At 40.5% G+C, this 23,018-nt stretch overlaps 1 protein-coding gene across 1 annotated transcript; it reads right to left on the reverse strand.

Moving 5' to 3' along the window:
- Nucleotides 1–370: 370 nt before the first annotated feature.
- LOC129718064 (cytochrome c oxidase subunit 6A, mitochondrial) lies at nucleotides 371–935 on the reverse strand. Its single transcript, XM_055668476.1, has 2 exons — nucleotides 717–935; nucleotides 371–664 (listed from the first exon to the last, which is right to left on the reverse strand). The coding sequence occupies exons 1-2, from the start codon at nucleotides 811–813 to the stop codon at nucleotides 429–431; spliced, it is 333 nt and encodes a 110-aa protein (XP_055524451.1). The 5' UTR covers nucleotides 814–935; the 3' UTR covers nucleotides 371–428.
- Between the last annotated feature and the right edge of the window lie 22,083 nt (nucleotides 936–23,018).

Here is a 23,018-nt window from a genome sequence, read left to right on the forward strand (position 1 = left end):
TATATATATATATATATATATATATATATATTTATATTTATATATTGTGATTCCAGAGAAAAATTAGAATTTTGCGCTCTGACAACCGAAAATGACAATCTCAGACAGCACCGATAAAAATGCGACTCAAGAACTTGTTTGTCAAAGCGTATGCACTCTTAATTTACTTCAATTGAAATTGAATAGCATTGACTTATAGCGAATTTCATTATTCCACTGTGTGCGGGCAAAATATATATATATATATATATATATATATATATATATATATATATATATATATATATATATATATATATATATATATATATATATATATATATATATATATATATATATATATATATATATGTGTGTGTGTGTACAAAAGTCGGGATTCTTCTATCTTTATTTCGAAATCACTACATTATTTCGTTTATTTTAGAGAATTAATCTTCATAGCCATCAGGTAACGGATTAGTGTGAGAGTTATGAAACAAGCTCTTCTTTCCATCACCCCAAGGAAAACGCTTTGTTCTAATGCGCATATGCTCATATGGCACAAATTCCGGACGTGGATGTCCATGCTCTTCTTGATGCTTTAGATAGGCGTTGAGCATGCACAGTCCAACAGCAGGTAAAGCTACAAAGAATGACAGCTTTTTCCAAACTTTGTATCCACCAGCTGAAAAAAAAAAGATTACCTATCAATTATATAACATATATTCATTTATTACCTTCATGGCCGGAAATAGCAGAAGGACCCGAAACACTGAAGCGAGAAACCGGGTTTAGTGAGAAAGATCTTCGAATCAATATGTTAGCCAATGACATTTTCACTATTCGTAATATTGAACAATTTAAAAACAATTTATTTCTTTCCTTCAGAGAAATTGAAATGAAAGTGCACTAGCAATGGGCGAGATTGATCCGTTTTTTGCAGAATCGATTATCGGGATCGAATGGATCTTTTTTGTATACACGCTCACTATTTGTTACTCTAAAGTGAGTTAGATATCACCCATTTTTGAAATAAGTGGTGGTACCTAGGGGCTAGACACTATTGATATATTGCGAAATATTTCAATATTAAAAAGTATTTATCGTTTCATTTTTGGGCACCCCTCCATCTATATCATAGCTCATTGACGTTACATCAAGCGTTACATTATCATTAGAGGGGGTCAATTGACAGATGAACGTTAAATATCAACATATATCAACCAATATCGTGTAATATTACCAGAATATTTTGCATGAAAATAAAAGTGTCTAGCCCCTAGGGTGGTACCCTAATAGGGTGTTTTAGGGGTATGCATTATTGTTCCAGTTGAAAATCGAAATATCGACTCGCGACTTTCGATTTTTTTACCTTATGCACAATGCGCATAGTGTCGCATCTAGTGCGTTGTATTGCGCGTCAGATGCGCTATACAGCGCATTAGATGCGACATTATGCGCATTGTGTATAAGGTTCAAAAATCGAAAGTCGCGAGTCATTATTCCGGTTTTCAACTGAAACAATAATATTATTTTTTGAAGTAGAATACTTCTCTCAGGAAGTTGGGCTACATAGGGATGTAAAATGAAAATCTAAAACCGAAAAAAGTGAAAAATATGTCCAATTTCAAATGCTAATAAATCGGTTAGTTTTCGATGGATTTTCTTCGTTCTTTCAGCAATAGATTGGAAAATCTTCTAAGATTCTTCCCAAATGCAGATAATTGTAATTTTATTTTTCAAACTATTGTACAAGTGAAAATAGTCAAGCCTTGTCAAAACGAAAACTTCGACCTCTGATTGGTCGTTATATGATTGCTTCCCAAGCACGGCCGACAGAATCATAGACCTTGCCATTTGAAATGTGCTATTTGGCCTATATAAAAGCCTGTTTAACCCGAAGCCGCTCATTATAATTCTAGACTGCGACAACAGCAGTCCTCCCTTAGCAGTAGCAGTGCAGTGCAGTGGATACAGCAGCAGTAGCAGTGCAACGGATATAGGCCACAGCTGTGTTATGGCAACGGATTTCTGAGCGCGTCTCAGCATCGATAGCAGGGCCAGGTGATGCAGGACAGCGAATACCAATGGCAACGGAAGCGTCCACTACTGTGGCAACGGGGATAGCGCAGCGGTTGACGTTGGTCTCAGCATCAATATAAGCAGGGCCAGCTGATGCAGTGTGGCATTTTAGTGAAATGCTGTCTCTGAGCGATTGCAGGCACACCAGCAAATGCATCCAAGAAAAGAACATTCTGGAAAGCTTTTGAGTGATTATCTTCCCTCAAGGTATACTTTATTCGCACTGCCAGTGATAACGCAAAGATGTGATCGGCATCTTATCAAACATTGAATTAAACAACAAATTGTCCTTTTCAGGATGAAATAAAAATCTAATTGAAGAGTTAATATTTTCTCTTAAATCAATTTACACTTTCAAGAAATTTGAAACAGGTATATATATATATTTGACTTCATCTCCGTGTCTCAGAACGTACTGAATTATCTTTTCCTTCAGTCATGAGCACAACATCCGAAAAGCTTTCATTATCAGCATAAAAATTAATTTTTCGCATAATTAAAATTCAAAAATTATCAAGTCCAAATCATGACAAGCAACTATATTATTGAGAATGGTCAATCCTTGTTAAAGCGCGAAATTTGGCTGATCTGATTAGTCGTTAATATGATTGCTTCCCAAGCACGGTCGAAAGAATCATAGACCTTGGCATTTTAAATTTGCTATTTGTCTGTATAAGAGTAAGGATGGGAATTATCGACTGAAATGGCTATCGATAGTTATCGATGATTGCCTACTACTATCGATAGGTTTTTCATCCTTATATAAGAGCCTGTTTCAGTCGAAGCCGCTCATCAGGGACGAATGACCGTTTGGGTTAAAGTCCCTTCAAAAGAAATCAACATCAACAGCAACGAAGCCGCTCATAATAGTTCTAGACAACGACAACAGCATTCTTTCCTTAGCAGCAGCAGTAGCAGTGCAGTGGATACCAGGCGGATAGCGGCCACAGCTGTGGCATAGCAATGGATAGTGCACTAGTTGCAGCTAATCTCAGCATCGATAGCAGCTGATCCAGTTGATGCAGGGACAGCGGATACCAATACCAGCGTGTAGCGGCCAAAACATTGGCATGGCTACGAATAGCGTAGCAGTTGCAGCGGGTTTAGCATCGATAGCAGCTGATGCAGTGAAGCACTTTAGTGGAATGCAGTGTCTGTGCGATAGCGGGCACTAGTAAATGCATTCAATAAAAGTTGACTCATTTTGACAACACATGAGCCGACTAGTTTTGAGTTTTAAATCAGCTTTTCACTGTTTATTTTATCACAAGGAATACTTTAATCGCACTGTCAGTGATAACGCCAAGATGTGATCGGTATCTTATCCGATATTGAATTGAACAACAAATTAAAAAATGACTGACACGCAAGCAGCCGGGTTTCTTTCTTGTAAAAGTATTCTACTTCATCCTTGCGGTCGTGGCTTTGCACACAACCCTCCTGTGATTTTCTTTTGATAAGAAATGTCAAAAGAAATACATATTCTACTGACTTTCCTTAATTTAAACAGCAAAACTATTGAAAAAATCGATTTTGAATTTTAACAACTGTAAGTGGTTTTAAGACATACCCTACACGGAAATCAAAATCTACCCAACCGGTGGGTACAAACTACCTGAAATGATGTAAGCATTATACAACTTACGTGTTGGGCAATTTTGCAATGCGAACGCTGAGTCATTTCAACTTGATAGATTTTAAACATGCTCTTACTCTATGACGGTGTTTAAAAAATAACCAACGTTAAGTAGTTTGAACTATAGACACTATATATAGACCTGCGGACTGAATCGCAGCGAGCCTAAACAACTGTCAAACGTACGAGCCAAAATGAACATAATGAAAAATTTTTATCAAACAAATAACAACAATATAAAAAAACAGCTATGCCAGTGCTGCTGTCATTCACTACGCAGGTCTATATATATAGTGTCTATAGTTTGAACCCAACATAGGATGAAAAATCAAACTGGTTGAAAAATTGAAAACCCGTGTGATGAGATTGATTTCGTGAAAGTGGCAAATATTAGTAAAAATTGGTAGTTTTGGCACTGAGTTGGTGATTTTAAGTGACGAACGGTTTATGTGCATCTGTTTGTTAATAATAGCCGTCAATTAAAAACAAGATTAACAATGAATTGTGAGAATGGAGCGGAGGCGCCAACAGGGAAATTTGATGAAGCCAGTGATCCCAAATTGGAAGGTACTTGAATAAATACTAAGATAGATTTTATAGATTGTTTTTCAATTATTTTCTATTTCCAAATAATGTGTAAATCAATCGAATGAAACTACCCAAGATAAAGTATAAAAGAGTGAACTCAACGTTGAGTATTTTTGACGTATTATTACACTGAGTGCTATACACCTACTATTAAATTAATCTACAATTACTCAAAATTGGCTTCCTGCACGGAACGACTCCGTTCAGTGAAATCGACATGAGTTTGGATACTTTTCGTGTTCCGTGTACCGTCAAGAAATCATGACACAGGGAGGCCAGGTCATTTTTCAAATATCCACACTCCACAAAACAATGCCTTTATACAAAGGAAATCTGTAAACACGGTCCCAGTTGAAAGTTTACAAAACTTTCAGTGACACATTAAATCGAGTGCGGTTAATCAACCGACTATTAAACTTCCGCTTATTCACACGCGCTCCAATATTTTCAATATCAGGACATGTATTCACATCTGGCATCCCTGTCATGAAACGTAAAACAGGGTTATATTTTCCACAAGCCAGCAGCGGAAACGTCACTTTGCTTACTATCAGGGTTATATTCCCCAAAAGCCAGCAACAGCAATGTCACTCTGTGCACTACTTGCCAGTTAGTGAAAATTTAAAACAAATATATTTTTTCAATTCTAAAATCAAAGAAAACTCGTAGAGATCTAATTTATACAAATTACGTAATGCCTTCTGAGTAAGGGCGTCATACGTCAAAAACTGAGTAGAATCTACTCTGTTTATGCAAACCAGAAATTAACGAAACTGAGTTACCCAGTTTGCCTAAATTTGGAAATTTAATGATTTCTTGTTTTTGTAAATCGGACTCAATAAAAATATAAATTCAGAAGAATCAAAATAATAGATTTATTTCTCATTCCGTGTCTTCATTGAATGCGGCAAACAACCGGTTCACAGTTGCCCGTGAACTGTGGCTCACATTTTTGTACAGTACGCACACCTAGAGACTGTGGTATAAAGAGATACGCAAAAAAAAAGCAGTAAATATTGCAACCCTTTGCTAATATTCTATTTCAAACAATTCTGACAACCACATTTAATTTCGCATGACTTTTCATACGCACTAGAAAGTGTAGTGAAATTGCAAAACTTTGTAAGGATTTAAATATTACTGAGTTTCAAAGCTTTTTTATACCTTTTTTTTAATTTTAAATGCATGACTCATGATACGAGCATAACGAACATATTTTCCGTTCAAACCATAATTGCACGTGATTCACAGCATTTATACTGATTTTTCTATTTCCTCGAGCGAGTCGACGTGAGTCTTGCTGAGTGTTTGATAATTTTACATTACACATTCCGTACGAAAAGTAACACTCCTGAGTTTGTTTACTTTGCACACTTGGAGCCTCGATTTGACGGTTCACTTGGAGTTTTCGACCTCACTCTTTGCGTATCTGCTTATAATACCGTCTGTACATAAGAATATTTAGTCCCTATAAGTAATATCGCTGGCGTCGCTGGATTTTTACAGGTTATGTATAGAGTTGATCTGCTTGGGAACGTACACGGAAAACGAAAAGTATCCATTTTCATGTCGATTTCACTCAACGGCGTCGTTCCGTGCAGGAAGCCAATTTTGAGTAGTTGTATATTAATTCAATAAAAGGTATATAGCACTAAGAGTAATAATACGTAAAAAATACCCAACGTTTAGTACAATCTTCTAAACTATGCCTTGGGTAGGTTTCAGTTAATTTCATTCGATTGAATCAATATTATATAATAATCTATTAAATCTATCTCAAAACCTACTCACGTACCTTCTAATTTGGTGTAACTGGCTTTATTAAATTCCCCTTTCAAGTGCCTCCGTTACTAGCTCCATTCTCACAATGCAATTTTAATCTTCTTCTTGATTGGCGGCTATTATTCAAAAACAGAAGCCCAAAAGCACGTTCTTCACATAATATCACTAATTTATAACCAAAACTACCAATATCAAAGATATCTCTGCCACTTTCGCGAATATCAATATTTTCACACGGGTTATGAATTTTCAACCAGTTTGATTTTTCATCCAATATTGGGTTTAAACTACTCATTATTGACTTTTTGTCAAAACACCATCATTAATCATAAAAGCATGTTTAAAGTAAATTAAGTTGAAATGACCCAGCAATAGCATTGCAAAACTACCCAACACGTAGGTTGTATAAGGTTTACATCATTTCAGGGAGTTTGTACACTCCGGTTGGGTAGATTTTGTTTTCCGTGTAACGTCAAACGTCGTTACACTGAACGGAATCGTCGAGTTCTTATTAGAGGATTTATTATTCAAAATTTTTTTTTATTTGACACGGCACGATACAATTTATGTTTAACTGAGCCAAGTACATTTTTTTAATTCTAAATTAGCAGGGAAAAGAGGGAGGCCTTTTTTATTCTCGCGGCCGACTACGAGCTAGTGGGGAATTAAGGTGAGAGGAGGGGTGTTACAATTTTGTTTTTAACAATTTTATATTACAGAATGTATTCATTTGTACGTGGCTAACCAGTGATGTTCTATTTGAGCAGTTTTGGTCTGAGGTGTCTGCGTAAACATGGAGATGCCGAGTCTTCGTTTTAGTGTCTCCAGCCGGGTGTATCATTCTCTTTCAGTTTGTGACAGAAATTGTACTCTACCAAATAGATAAAAGAAATCAAATTTTAATGCCAGCATTTTTTATAAACCCGTATAGCTGTGTCATGTACTGGAGATCACCGCTTCCCAGAATGTCTCTAACGGGTACGTTCGGTTGTTTTCCTCGGGCCCAAGAGGATTTTTAAGCTCAGACCTAACACCACAGTATTCGGTACACGACCAAACAACATGCTCGATGTCATGGTAGCCATCGCCACAAACGCAGTGATTACTGTCTACAAGCCCTATACGAAAGAGATGCGTGTTTAGCGTATAGTGATTGGACATAAGTCTGGACATCACGCGAATGAAGTCCCGACCTACATCCAACCCCTTGAACCATGCTTTCGTCGATACCTTAGGAAAAATGGAATGTAGCCACCGTCCCAGTTCATCTGAGTTCCATGATGATTGCCAACTGTTGAGTGTTCTCTGACGATTCAAGATGCTATAAAATTCATCATAAGCAATTGGTCTTACATAAATATCGCCATCAATAGCACCCACCTTAGCTAAAGCGTCAGCCTTTTCATTGCCCGGAATAGAACAATGAGAAGGGACCCACGCTAAGGTAACCCGGTAATTTTTATCTGTTAAAGCACTTAAAAACCGCCGTATTTTCCCCAGGAAATACGGGGTGTGCTTCACAGTCTTCATCGATCGCAGAGCCTCAATGGCACTGAGACTGTCTGTGAAGATGAAGTAGTGGTCTATGGGCAGGGTTTCGATGATCCCAAGAGAGTACTGAATGGCAGCAAGTTCTGCGACGTATACTGAAGCAGGAGCATCGAGTTTGTAGGAGGCGGTAAAATTTTCGTGGAAAACACCGAAGCCAGTGGACTCATCTAGATTAGATCCGTCAGTGTAAAACCTTTTATCATAACTAACATGTTTAAACTTATTGGAAAAATTTTTAGGGATCTCTTGGGGTCGCAATTGATCCGCGATACCAGAAATGTCTTGTTTCATGGTGGTGTCGAAGAATATAGCATTATTAGAAGTATCTAAAAGTGCGACATTGGAGGAATCGTATGAAGAAGGATTAATTTCTTGAGCCATATAGTCAAAATATAAAGTCATAAATCTGGATTGAGATTGAAGGTCGACCAACCTCTAGAAATTTTCAATTACTAATGGGTTCATAACTGTGCATCGAATTAGCAACCGGTAAGAGAGATTCCAAAAGCGATGTTTCAACGGAAGAATACCCGCTAGCACTTCAAGACTCATCGTATGGGTCGACTGCATGCAACCTAAGGCAATACGCAAACAACGATACTGTATTCGTTCCAGTTTGATCGAATGTGTGTTTGCTGCGGAGCGGAAGCAGAAACACCCGTACTCAATTATAGACAATATCGTTGTTTGGTAAAGCCTTAGAAGGTCTCCTGGGTGGGCTCCCCACCAGGTTCCGGTAATCTTACGAAGAAAATTAATCCTCTGTTGGCATTTTTGTGTCAGATACCTAATATGACAAGCCCAGGTGCATTTAGAGTCGAACCAGACCCCGAGATATTTAGCGACTAAAACCTGAGAGATCGTTTTACCCGTTAGTAGGAGCTGCAGCTGAGCTGGATTATGCTTCCTAGAAAAAACGACCAGCTCAGTTTTCTCCGGAGAGAATTCGATACCCAGCTTAAGAGCCCATTCAGACAAATTGTCTAAGGTATCTTGCAATGGTCCTTGCAGATCGCTAGCCTCGCTACCAGTAATGGATACAACGCTACCGTCTGCAAGTTGCCTTAGCGTGCATGAATTTGCAAGACATTCATCGATGTCATTGACGTAAAAAATATATAAGAGAGGACTTAAACATGAACCCTGGGGAAGGCCCATGTAACTAATTCGGGAAGTTGTCGAATCGCCATGTGAGAATACATATGCTTTTCTGACAACAAATTAAGCAAAAAGTTATTCAAATTTGGTGAAAGTCCCTGCGAATGAAGTTTCGCGCTTAAAACTTCTACAGAGACAGAGTCAAAAGCCCCCTTAATAACCATGAACGCAGAAGCCATTTGCTCTTTTCGAGCAAAGGCTAGTTGAATTTCAGTAGAAAGCAACGCTAGGCAATCGTTCGTCCCTTTGCCCCGGTGAAAGCCAAACTGAGTATCTGAAAGTAACCCGTTTGTTTCGACCCATTTGTCTAACCGTAAGAGGATCATTTTCTCCAATAATTTCCGGAGGCAAGAGAGCATCGCAATCGGCCTATATGAATTGTGATCAGAGGCTGGTTTCCCGGGTTTCCGAATAGCAATGACTTTTACCTCCCTCCAGTCATGCGGAACAATATTTAGCTCAAGAAACTTGTTGAACAAATTCAACAAGCGTCTTTTTGCAGAGTCGGGTAGATTCTTCAACAGGTTGAATTTTATTCTATCTGACCCTGGAGCCTTCTTGTTGCACGACAGGAGAGCCATTGAAAATTCCAACATCGAAAATGGAGGCTCTTCCGTAGTTACTAATAACGCGTCGCGAAAGGTTTTCTGTTCCGGTACAGAGTCCGGACAGACCTTTTTGGCAAAATCGAGTATCCAGCGATCTGAATACTCCTCGCTTTCATTCAAAACGTCACGGTTCCGCATGCGCCTGGCGGTATCCCAAAGGGTGCTCATCGCTGTTTCCCTCGACAACGCGTTTACGAACCGCCGCCAGTACCCGCGTTTTTTCGCCTTTACTAAGCTCTTCATCTGCCTGCCCAGTGCCTCGTACTTTCGAAGCAGGTTGACAGTGCCGTACTCCCGGTAGTCCTTATACGCCGCGGACCTTCGCACGTACAGCTCAGAGCACTCTTTGTCCCACCATTTGTTGGGAGGGCGCTGTCTAATCGTTACCCCGGGTATCGGTTTCGTCTGAGCTTGAGTCGCGGCGTCGATTATCAAGCCAGCTAAGAACGCGTATTCTTCCTCCGGAGGAAGTTCCTCGTGAGTCTCGATAGATTGCGCTATAATAGACTCATAACACTTCCAATCAATATTACGTGTAAGGTCGTAGGAAATATTGATTGGGTTCGGGGGAGTTGAACCATTAGCAATTGATATAACGATTGGAAGATGATCACTACCGTGGGGATCGTTGATTACTTTCCACTGGCAATCTAACGCTAGTGATGTCGAGCAGAGGGATAGGTCAAGCACGCTTTAACGTGCTGGAGGATTAGGTACGCGTGTCGCTTCCCTAGTATTCAAAACTGTCGTATTGAAGTCGTCGATCAAGTTACAGATTAAAGAAGATCGGTTGTCGTCGTTCTGCGACCCCCATAGCGAACAGTGAGAGTTAAAATCTCCCAAAATCAAAAAAGGTGCGGGAAGCAACTCTGCTATATCAAGGAGTTGCTTCTGTTCAACCCGCGCGAATGGGGGAATATATGACAAAACAAGGCAAAGGTCTCTTCCATTCATATTCGTTTGAATGGCAACAACTTCAATATTCGAGATCGAGGGGAGGTCGATTCTGAAAAAAGAATAGCACTTTTTGATCCCTAAAAGTACCCCTCCACCGTGTGAGTCTCGATCTCGACGAATGATGTTGAAATCGTGGAAATTAAGTTGGTCATTTGAATTGAGAAAAGTTTCACAGAGCGCGAACGATTCACAATTGTATGTGTTTATCAAATGTGAAAATAAATCGAATTTGGGGATGATACTTCTGCAGTTCCACTGTAACACAGTGACAAAATTCCTAACCTCTTTCGACGTATTAGTCATCGAAAGATACGATAGCTGAAATGAGGGGCCAAGTTGCTGTGAGTTGCTTCAAATAGGTTTTCACTGTAGGGAGAAGGGCAAGAAGAATGTTTTGAAGGGGATCTGGTATGTTGAATGTTTTAAATATCCAGTCCACAATATCAGAGAATTTTATGAACCCTGTTTCTTTTATGTCTTCTGATCGAGAAATGGGTGCACGAGGGGTTTTTGGTGCCCTTTGCGAGAAAGATTAGAAGAGTTGAGCATTCTCCTCTTCCTAGATCCGACTTTGTACAGCGCGGCTATTTTACGCACTCACCCGTAGTCACACCGGTCGTTGCTATCGTCTCTGTTTGACGTTTCATCCAGCATAAACCTTCAGCAGCGCTGCTACCGGGCTGCCAAATCTGAGAGCGCGATGCTTCCCGGAGGCCCGGCTACTATTTCTCTAGCGCGTTCAGCAGCGACCGGTACGGTATGAAGTGATGATAGAGCGCCGCCAAACGGGGTATAGAAGCGCACAGGATGCCCTAACAAGACTCAAAATAGAGGTAGGTCTACTAGATCATGATTCTCGAAGCAGTTTTCAAGTCGAATCGCGACAAATCGACTCTAGTGCTTGGGATCTTTTGTGCAACATGATTTGCCTCGAATACTAGCGACATTACTTATCTAGGAACTAAATAATCTTATGTCTGTACGCACACGACACCAAAAAATCCGTCATCATCCGTCATCAAACACTACGAAATTGTATCGATTGCATGTATTGAGCAATGTACATCAATTAAAATGTTCCCGTTTATTATGACGAATAAAAGCCCGACTTTAAACGATATCGCAAAACATACAACATGCGGTTGTTCATTTTGAAGAGATGTTTTTCATGTTTTCAAACCCTCTGCAATACTGATGTTGGGATGAAATTGTTATGGAATAAATATTGCGGTTCTTTTCTAAAATCCGCAGACCATCAAACACGTTGGGCGCAACTGAGTTGTGCGCCCAGTCGTGCGCCTGTCAAAAAATACATTCCGCTTGTGAGTAAGGTTACAGGCGTATTATTGCCCATGTGTGTTTTTTTTCTTTTGTAACATCTATGTTTGGGCATGTAAAACGTATTTTTTTAAGTTAAAAGTAATCGTCTGGTGTATTAAACAATAGAATTTAACAGAGCTACTTGTCTAACACTAAATTAAATGCGCTCAAAATATTTAAATGTATGTTCATTTAATAGGGGGTTTTAATTTGAAAAAATAACTGCTTTTTCTTATACTAATCGATAACCGACCTTTCAGTAGGCATTACGTAATTTGTCTTAGATCTCTACGAGTGTTCTTTGATTTTAAAATTGAAAAATTATATTTGTTTTCAATTTTCACTAACTGGCAAGTAGTGCACAGAGTGACATTGCTGTTGCTGGGAATATAACCCTGGTTTACGTGTCATGACAGGGATGCCAGATGTGAATACATGTCTTGATATTGAAAACATTTGAGCGCGTGTGAATAAGTGGAAGCCTAATAGTCGGTTGATTAACCGCACTCGATTTAATGTGTCACTGGTAGTTTTGTAAACTTTCAACGGGGACCGTGTTTACAGATTTCCTATGTATAAGGATATTGTTTTGTGGAGTGTGAAGATATTCGAAAAATGACCTGGCCTCCCTGTGTCATGATTTCTTGACGGTAGGGTATGTCTTAAAACCACTTACAGTTGTTAAAATTCGAATCGATTTTTTCAATAGTTTTGCTGTTTAAATTAAGAAAAGTTAGAAGAATATGTATTTCTTTTGAAATTTCTTATCAAAAAAAAAATATAGTATACCCCTAAAACACCCTATTGATGATTGCAGATGAAACACTCCTGTGTTTTATAAATAAATGAGAGTCATTTTTATACATTTTCATATAATTAAAAATGATTGATTTCCACTTCTTTTCACTTTTTTGAGTGATAATCACAAAATTTCCATATTTGCATGGATACAGTTTGTTTTAATAATGGGTAAAATTTCACCTATTTTCTTGAGAAAATCAATTCTCAAAATAAGTGAAATTGTACCCAGTTTTGAAGTAGAATACTTCTCTCAGGAAGTTCGGCTACATAGGGATGTGAAATGAAAATCTAAAACCGGAAAAAGTGAAAAATATGTCCAATTTCAAATGCTAATAAATCGGTCAATTTTTGATGGATTTCCTTCGTTTTTGCAGCAATCGATTGGAAAATCTTCTAAGATTCCTACCAAATGCAGGAAATTGCAATTTTATTATTCGAACTATTGTACTATTTAAAATTGTCAAGCCTTGTCAAAACGCAAAATTCTACCTCTGATTGGTCGTTATACAATTGCTTTCCCAAGCACGGTCGATTGAATTATAGACCTAGTAAATTGGAATGCATTATTTTGGCCTATAAAAGAGCCTGCATCTACCTAAATCAGTCATCGTAGTTTCGAACACGGACCAATATGGTCTTCACTTAGCAGCAAAGGTAGCGGATAGCAGCAACATTGAAAGCTGCAGCGAATATCAGCTGCGGTAGGTGCAGTGGCCCCTAGCCCATCAAGAAGTTGCCTTTGTGTGGCAGCAGTAGCAGCCATAGTGGCAGGACAACTGGCAGGCTGGGTCTGCTGATGTTATGCAGCAAGCGGCAGGGTCTGCTGATGTGATGCAGCAGCACTTTCTCTAGTGAAAAGCTGCCTTCATGCGGTAGCAGACGGCATCAGTAGTAGGTGCATCAACCGACGTTTTCTCCAGTGAAAAGTTTCCTCATATAGGCTCATATAGACACTAACGTTTTGGAATACTGGCATTCAATATATGTGAGGCGTCAAATTTTCAATGTGAAAACAGCTTTATGCTGTGTTACCAGAAAGATGCCTTCTTCCCACTGCTAGGGATAGCATCAAAATGCAATCAGTATCATATCCGATTTTAAATATACACTTGTGTACTTCCTCCAGTGAAAAGCTCTGCCATATTTGATGATTTGCGCCATACTCCAAAGATGATTATCTTCATCTACATGCATTCTTTGACTGTTATTACGTGTTTGCGCCGCTTGGAGAAAGCGAATGACGGCGCGATGCGATTCGGCAAGACGAAATGTCTTGAAATGTATAGATCTACTTCGCCGTATAAAGAGCTGCACATTTCTTAACGGCAAGGCGAATCGCATCGCGCCGTCATTCGCGTTCTGCAAAACCGTAGCCTTTGTTCCGTTTCTGTTCAATCATGTCGTATTGGATGTGCATATTACAATTCGTAAGCACTTCAACTTCTCATTTGCGCAAAATTTTAAAGATATAAGCTTCATTCAAAATATCAAATAAAGAGAAATTACAATTCTGCCAATAACGGTTAACGTTTATTTTTTAGAAAAAATGACTGACACGCTAGCAGCCGGGTTATCTCTTCTGTAAAAGTATTCTACTTCAACCTTGCGGTCGTGGCTTTGCACACAACCCTCCTGTGATTTTTTGACGTTTTATCGGTATACTAGTTAATGGGTAAATCAAGTTTACCCATTAAATGAGTTGGCTCACTGTTTGGCGAAATGGTTGAAAAAGTACCCATTAATGGGGTTTCCTTTCTTACCGTGAAGGGGCTCTTGTAGCTGTCAAGCTCCATACACGATTACTCTGGGATACTCAGTGACTAAGTTGGATTTTAATTATTTTTTTCAGTTGTTCGAAGACGCCAAAAAATGAGTAGAATTAGATTGATCATGGCGGCCAATTTACTCAAAATTGAGTAAACGGTGCCTGCCGTGTTGTTGTTATTTTTTGACCGTTAATCGTCTGAACAAACAGAATTTTTCTTTTCTGCTGAGGATGCTGATGTCGATTGCAAAAATAGGCAAGAGGTACTTGCATTTTTCCATTCGCTTCTCTGCTATCGTTGCGAAAGAAAGCATTCGAAAATATTGTGAGTTTCACTGAAACTTATTCGCCGCGCTATAAACCGAAACTCTGAAACCAAATGCCCTTCTTGGTTGCCGAATCGATTATATTTTCCTCGGGACACTGTAAGCAACAGCCAAAATTAAATCTACCTGTCTTGGCAACCCTTTCCAAAATCAAAACAAACTTCGATTCTGCCAGCACACTGAAGGTGACGTCAGGGGTGCCAGGTTTACGGATTACTCTAATATAGATTGATATCATAATGCTTAAAACAGAAACCACGAAGTGAGTATATGATCCAATAGATTTTCCTCTGGTGATTAGTAATCCTTTTTAGTCTCCACTATCCCCAGCAGTGATTTCTTCAAGGATTTTCCTGATTCTTTAACAATGAAGCTTAATGCAAATAAGAACAGCATAAATCTGGCAACTCAGCGCGGCCTTTGATTCAAGCGCGGTGTTTGGATTAGACCGCGTTCAGTTTTGGGCAAATCTCTTAATAGGTCCGTTAATTTTTCTCGCTCGAACAAACAATACTGTTTGGTGTCCAGAGAGTACGTGTCGCTTGTGTTTTTCGGTTTCGTGGCTGACAGACAATAGACATCCAGCAGCCAGAAAAAATCTCCGCACCGTCCGGCGCTGGTTACCCCTTGCGGCACAGAAGACTTTGTGCACTGTGTTCAGACTATACGCGTGCTACTGGTGTTTTCGGTCCCGACACTCTGTGACATAAAAAGCAGTTCAGTAGTCGCTGCAAATTCCGGCGCCGGTTATCCCCTAGCGGGGTAAGCGAGTGTACATTGTGTGCAGATGCTGCCGAAGGAATTCCTTCGCACCATCAACCGCTGGTTAGCCCCTAGTGCCGGTTCAGCTGGAGGAGACTGATTGCGATTCCTGCCGAACCACCTATTAAATTAATCCAACTCTCAGCCAGGAGGGCACGTAGGCCAAAAAAACAAAAAGTCTGGTGAAGTATTCACATTTGTTTTTATTTTCTTAAATTTTTTTTTTCAATACGGTCGTCTTTTTCCTTTTTTTATAATCCTTATTTTGAAAAATTGTTTTTACATTTTACAACAATTATTTGATTCCCCCCATATACGCATATTTATTGTTTGCGTGCGGTAGAGCAAGCGCTCCCGCAAAAAATGGACGACATGCAGGTGCAACTATTCCTGGATGTGGAAACAAATGGGGAAGAGATTGAGATCTCCCCCATCAATTCCCCTCTACCTTCCCCGCTACCTAGCCCCGTACCAAGGGTTCCGGCAACACGGGTGAAAGCTTACCCAGATGCCACGAAAGGTCCGTTTTCGGCCGTAACTGAGATTACGAAGGTGAGGCCTAACAAACTGCGAGTTGTCGTGAGTAGCTTGAAGCAAGCAAACGAAATTGCTAGCTACGAGCTCTTTACGAGGGAGTACCGCGTGTACATCCCTGCCAAGGACGTGGAGATCGACGGTATGATTACCGAAGGAAACCTCACGGTCGATGACATTTTGCGTCACGGGGTTGGCTGTTTCAAGAACCCCCTGATTCAAGATGTAAAGATACTGGATATCAAGCAATTGCATTCAGTATCCATCGAAGAAGGGAAGAAGAAGTTCCTCCCTTCCGATTCCTTCCGGGTGACATTCGCCGGATCCGCACTGCCGAGCTACATAGCTTTGGACAGGGTTCGTCTGCCTGTACGCCTGTTTGTACCGCGGGTCATGCATAGCCAAAACTGCAAGCAGTTAGGTCATACAGCCACCTACTGCTGCAACAAGGCACGCTGCAGCAAGTGCGGAGGCAATCATGCTGAGTCCGTTTGCAGTGAGGATACTGAAAAGTGTCTTTACTACGAGGGAGCTCGGCATGACCTCTCGGCGTGTCCCGCGTACAAACAGCGCGAGGAAAAAATTAAGTGTTCCCTCAAGGAACGATCAAAGCGCTCTTTTGCAGAAATGCTTAAGAGGGCTGAGCCACCCTCGACAGGAAACATCTTTTCCTTTTTGCCAACCGATGAGGGTACATCTGACGATCCCGTTGAAGGGTGTTCTTATGCCATGCCAGAAGGATCTAGGAAGAGGAGAATTATCAACTCTCCTAATCTTTCTCGCAAAGGTCGTAAGATAACCCCTAGCGGAATGACCAATAAGCCAACACAAAAAGGAAGCGGTGAAGAAAAACCGAAGCAAGTACCTCCTGGTTTTAATTTCAAATCAAATCAGGAGTACCCAACGCTTCCTGGGGCACCAAAAAACCCTCGTGCACCCATTTCTCGATCAGAAGATAAAAAAGAAACAGGGTTCATAAAATTTTCTGATATAATGGACTGGATATTTAAAACATTCAACATACCAGATCCCCTTCTAAACATTCTTGTTGCCCTTCTCCCTACAGTGAAAACCTTTTTGAAGCAACTCTCAACAACTTGGCCCCTCATTTCAGCTATCGTATCTTTCGATGACTAATACGTCGAAAGAGGTTAGGAATTTTGTCACTGTGTTACAGTGGAACTGCAGAAGTATCATCCCCAAATTCGATTTATTTTCACATTTGATAAACACATACAATTGTGAATCGTTCGCGCTCTGTGAAACTTTTCTCAATTCAAATGACCAACTTAATTTCCACGATTTCAACATCATTCGTCGAGATCGAGACCCACACGGTGGAGGGGTACTTTTAGGGATCAAAAAGTGCTATTTTTTTTTCAGAATCGACCTCCCCTTGATCTTGAATATTGAAGTTGTTGCTATTCAAACGAATATGAATGGAAGAGACCTTTGCCTTGTTTCGTTATATATTCCCCCATTCGCGCGGATTGAACAGAAGCAACTCCTTGATATAGCAGAATTGCTTCCCGCACCTTTTTTGATTTTGGGAGATTTTAACTCTCACTGTTCGCTATGGGGGTCGCTGTACGACGACAACCGATCTTCTTTAATCTGATATTGTAATATTGATTGGAAGCGTTATGAGTCTATTATAGCGGAATCCATCGAGACTCACGAGGAACTTCCTCCGGAGGAAGAATACGCGTTCTTAGCTGGCTTGATAATCGACGCCGCGACTCAAGCTCAGACGAAACCAACACCCGGGGAAACGATTAGACAGCGCCCTCCCAACAAATGGTGGGACAAAGAGTGCTCTGAGCTGTGCGCGCGAAGGTCCGCGGCGTATAAGGACTACCGGAAGTACGGCACTGTCAACCTGCTTCGGAAGTACGAGGCACTGGGCAGGCAGATGGAGAGCTTAGTGAAGGCGTAAAAACGCGGGTACTGGCGGCGGTTCGTAAACGCGTTGTCGAGGGAAACAGCGATGAGCACCCTTTGGGATACCGCCAGGCGCATGCGGAACCGTGACGTTTCGAATGAGAGTGAGGAGTATTCAGATCGCTGGATACTCGATTTTGCCAAAAAGGTCTGTCCGGACTCTGTACCGGAACAGAAAACCTTTCGCGACGCGTTATTAGTAACTACGGAAGAGCCTCCATTTTCGATGTTGGAATTTTCAATGGCTCTCCTGTCTTGCAACAATAAGGCTCCAGGGTTAGATAGAATAAAATTCAACCTGTTGAAGAATCTACCCGACTCTGCAAAAAGACGCTTGTTGAATTTGTTCAACAAGTTTCTTGAGCTATATATTGTTCCGCATGACTGGAGGGAGGTAAAAGCCATTGCTATTCGGAAACCCGGGAAACCTGCCTCTGATCACAATTCATATAGGCCGAGTGCGATGCTCTCTTGCCTCCGAAAATTAATGGAGAAAATGATCCTCTTACGGTTAGACAAATGGGTCGAAACAAACGGTTTACTTTCAGATACTCAATTTAGATTTCGCCGGGGCAAAGGGACGAACGATTGCCTAGCGTTGCTTTCTACTGAAATTCAACTCGCATTTGCTCGAAAAGAGCAAATGGCTTCTGCGTTCTTGGATATTAAGGGGGCTTTTGACTCTGTCTCTGTTGAAGTTTTAAGCGCGAAACTTCATTTGCAGGGACTTTCACCAAATTTGAATAACTTTTTGCTCAATTTGTTGTCAGAAAAGCATATGTATTTCTCACATGGCGATTCGACAACTTCCCGAATTAGTTACATGGGCCTTCCCCAGGGCTCATGTTTAAGTCCTCTCTTGTTACGCGAGCAGCGCCAATAAACTCAAAACGTAAATAAACAGAAGATCAAATTTCAATCGAATGCTCCCGCAAGTAGCATGTAGTAGCCATGCACTCACAGGTGGAACGATTGGCAACAAAATAGTAATTACGTAGGGTCAGCGTTTTGAGGCAGGTGGCTCGCGCTGCCGTACTTTAAAGACTGTATTATACATTGACTTGTAAAAATTGAATTGTAAGCGTAAAATTCGTATGTAAGGAAATTTTGATTGAATAAAATCGAAGTTTTATGGTTAGTCTGAATTTGGTCGTTTCATTGGACGGACCGAACCTTCCTATATTACTAAGTGATTACTCTTTGCTTTCTCTTCAAGAAGCTTAGACCTCCACATTAGCGAGGACACTAGCTAGAAGACTTAATCAGGCCAGAGTGATCCTTAATGGTATACAGAAAATCCTTTAGAACGTAACCTGTTTCCCCCTTCCAGACGCATAGGCCTTCGCTGTACTAAGGCAACTAGAAGGAAACGGGAAAGGCCAGGTAGTCGTTGCTAACAGGAGTCTTGGTCCGCCTTGATTATCGGTTCCGCTCGCGTATTTAACTGTCGTTCGGTGACAAAGCCTTGTTAATCCGTACCTTCGCCCGGGGAGGCCGCGTAACGCGAATAACATATGGTGGCTCCAGAGAGGAACAAGTGAACTTGAACTCTATTAACTCGATCGTGCGCGGTATCGGTAGTGTGACGGACACTTGAAATAAAAACCTAACGTTAACAAAATGGTTAAGTTTGTGGAGAACCCGAATGGGCACTGTCGGATGTGCACTGAATCCGACGAGGAGGGTGTACTTGTGGAATGCTGCGAATGTGACCGTTGGTTCCACTTGGCATGTGTGGGACTGAAGGCCCCGCCGAGGATTGAAGACTACTGGACTTGCCAAAAATGTTACGAGATTGCAGAAAACCAGCAAAAGATGGAAGAAAAACTTAAGAAACTGGAAGCCCAAGCCAAAAGCAAAAGAACATCATCGTCGGAAAGAACAACAACAACCGAAGAATTATTGCGTATTCATCAGAAAACTATGGAGGCACGCGTTAAGCAGATCCAAGTTAAACCCGAACCAACTCCAGATATCAGTCAGGTTCAACCCAATTAAAATGAAGATTGGACAATCTACCTGAAAAGGTAAGCTCTGGCTGACTTGCTTAGGTTTGATGGCGCGCCAAAAGACTGGCCAAAATTTAAGAAAACATAAGAAGAAACAACAAAAGCAGGAGCTTTTACCAATCTTGAAAATTTAAACCGGCTGCAGAAGGTTCTGCGTGGAAATGCCGCGAAAACTGTGAGTCAACTGCTGATCGACCCGGAGAATGCCAAGAAAATTATCGAAAGACTAGAAGAAACATGCGGTCGACCAGAGGCGATTTATAACGAACTTCTCCACGAACTAATGAAAATTCGTAAGGAGAATAAAAGTGCATTATTAGAAATAGCAAATGCACTGAATAATCTCGTGAGTACAATAAATGTAATCAATTGTGCTCAGTATCTGAACGACCCTCGTTTGGTTGACACTATAGTAAAGAAATTGCCCTATAATATTCAGATAAAGTGGGCTGAAGAATTGAACAAAGAAAACATTCATTGCCCGGATTTGAAAATACTGAATGAATGGATAAAACCACTCGCCAAAATTCATAGAATGGTTAACCCTTCTATCGAGAGCTCTGAAAGGAAGTCAAGAGTAAACATTCACCAAGATAACCGGAAAAGGTTCTACAACAAATGTCCATTTTGCGAAAAGGACACAAAGTCTATGGATGTGATACATTCAAAAAAATGAACACGGAAGCAAGGAGAAAAATTGTTACACAAAAACGACTTTGCTTTGGGTGTTTAGGAGCAAACCATCTAATTGCGAACGTGCTAGAACATGTGACATCGATAAATGCCAGGTAAAACATAGTAGATGGCTGCATCCGAGAAATAAGAAAAACGTAGACAAGGCCAACAAAATGATGACGACGCCGAAAGAAGAAATCGTAGAAAAGCTTGAAACCACAGAAAACGCTTCATCTTCTAATTCTGGAACTACAAATCACCATCAAACATTCAGAAGTAAAATTTATTTCCAAATTATTCCCATAACACTTAGGAACAAGGGAAAGAAAGTATATACGTTTGCTTCCTTAGACGCCGGCTCATCACTAACTTTGATTGAGGAACAAACTGCTGATGATCTCGGCCTAGAGGGACGTTCGAATCCTCTCAAACTCACCTGGACGCAAAACGTCACCAAGCAATCAAACAGCAGGCAGGTACAAGTTACACTCGTCGGACCTTCAAAGAAACCATTTAACCTGAAGGGCGTAAGAACAATTGACAACCTCCAGCTACCAATTCAATCTCTAGACATGGATGCTATGAAAAAACAATACGATCATCTGAAAGACTTACCCATTGAAAGCTATACGATAGCACGACCATCAATACTAATTGGTCTCGACAACGCGCATCTACTAATGCCTATGAACAGAAGAATGTTAGACGAGAATTCTCCGATGGCTGTGAGAACCAAACTAGGATGGATTCTCTTTGGTAACCTCAAGTTGAATATCGCACAAGACTATGTCATGGCAATACAGGAAAATGATGAGATGCGAAACATGATGAAGCGGTATCTCAGCACAGAAGATTTTGGAGTCAAAACAGTCGAAAGTCTGCCAAAGGGTAAGGAGGACAAAAGAGTTGAAGAAATAATCAACGACACACTGAAATATCTAGGGAATAGATACGAAATTGGAATGCTGTTCAGACAGGACGATGTCAAATTCCCTGACAGTTACCAAAACGCGTTAAGACGATTAACTCTGTCAGAGAAAATGCTTGTGAAAAATGAGGAGCTCAAACAATGGGCCATCCTTAACTTTAAAGAATACGTTGCCAAAGGATATGCCAGAAAATTAACACCAGCAGAATTACTTACACCTACAAACAAAGTTTACTATCTACCACACTTTATCGTCATGAATCAAAACAAGAACAAACCACGATTAGTGTTTGACGCCAAAGCAGAAGTTAAGGGTGTCTTATTAAACTCAACCCTTTCACCGGGGCCGGACGCCACAACATCGATCTTTGGAATATTACTACGTTTTAGAGAAGGAAACATAGCGATAAGCGGTGACATCCAGGAAATGTTTCATCAAGTGAGAATTCGTCCAGAGGATCAGCACGTACTACGCTTCTTATGGAGAGATTGTGATACATCAAAACCACCGGAAGTATACGTCATGATGGTTATGATATTTGGCGCCACCTGTTCACCGGCCTGCGCTCATATAGTAAAAAATTTTAATGCGAAAAAATTCGAAAAAACTCATCCCGCCGCAGCACCCGCTATAGTAAAACAACACTACGTCGACGATTACCTAGACAACTTCCACACTCAAGATGAAGCAGTTCAAACAGTCAACGATGTTATAACAATCCACGAAAAGGGAGGTTTCTTCATAAGAAACTTCATATCAAAAAAACGCGAGTTACTTCACTCACTCCCCGAAAACCGATTAATGGATTCAAACAAGAAAGATATAACTGACAAAGAGTCTCACGTAGAAAGGGTCCTTGGGCTACACTGGAATACACAACACGATTATTTTAGTAACCAACTAAGGTTGGATAAACTAAATGCAGAAGCATTGAAAACGTTAAACACACCGACAAAAAGAGAAGTACTTTCATTCGTGATGAGTATCTATGACCCGCTCGGATTAATATCCCACAAAATTATAGAAGGAAAAATAATCCTCCAAGAATTACATAAGGAATCAATGGAATGGGACGACACAATCACGTCACGCATTCTGCCCCGATGGCGAAATTGGATCAGTACGTTAAAACTGATGGGGAATCTAAAAATCCCAAGAAGTCTTCACATAAGAATCGGAGCACCTCTAGAACTCCACACGTTCGTAGATGCAAGTGAAAATGCGTTTGCCGCAGTAATTTACATAAAATGCGGAAATACCGTTAGCCTTGTGGCAGCTAAGTCAAGAGTAGCACCTATTAAAACACTTTCAATACCTCGATTAGAGTTGCAAGCAGCTGTGCTAGGCTCCCGGCTAGCAGAAACAATAGTAAATGAAATACGTCCGACAATATCAAAAAGAATATATTGGTCTGACTCGCAAACAGTCTTAGCATGGATTCGATCTGATCATCGTAAATATAAACCTTTCGTGGCTCACCGCATAGGAGAAATTCTAGATACAACAACCGCACAACAGTGGCGTTGGGTCCCATCTCTGCAAAACCCAGCTGACGAAGCAACGAAGGAAGTGAAAAGAAAATCTATTTGGATAAATGGACCTGGATTCCTGCATC

This window comes from Wyeomyia smithii, chromosome 1, assembly GCF_029784165.1.
Source record: "Wyeomyia smithii strain HCP4-BCI-WySm-NY-G18 chromosome 1, ASM2978416v1, whole genome shotgun sequence".
Taxonomy (NCBI): domain Eukaryota; kingdom Metazoa; phylum Arthropoda; class Insecta; order Diptera; family Culicidae; genus Wyeomyia; species Wyeomyia smithii.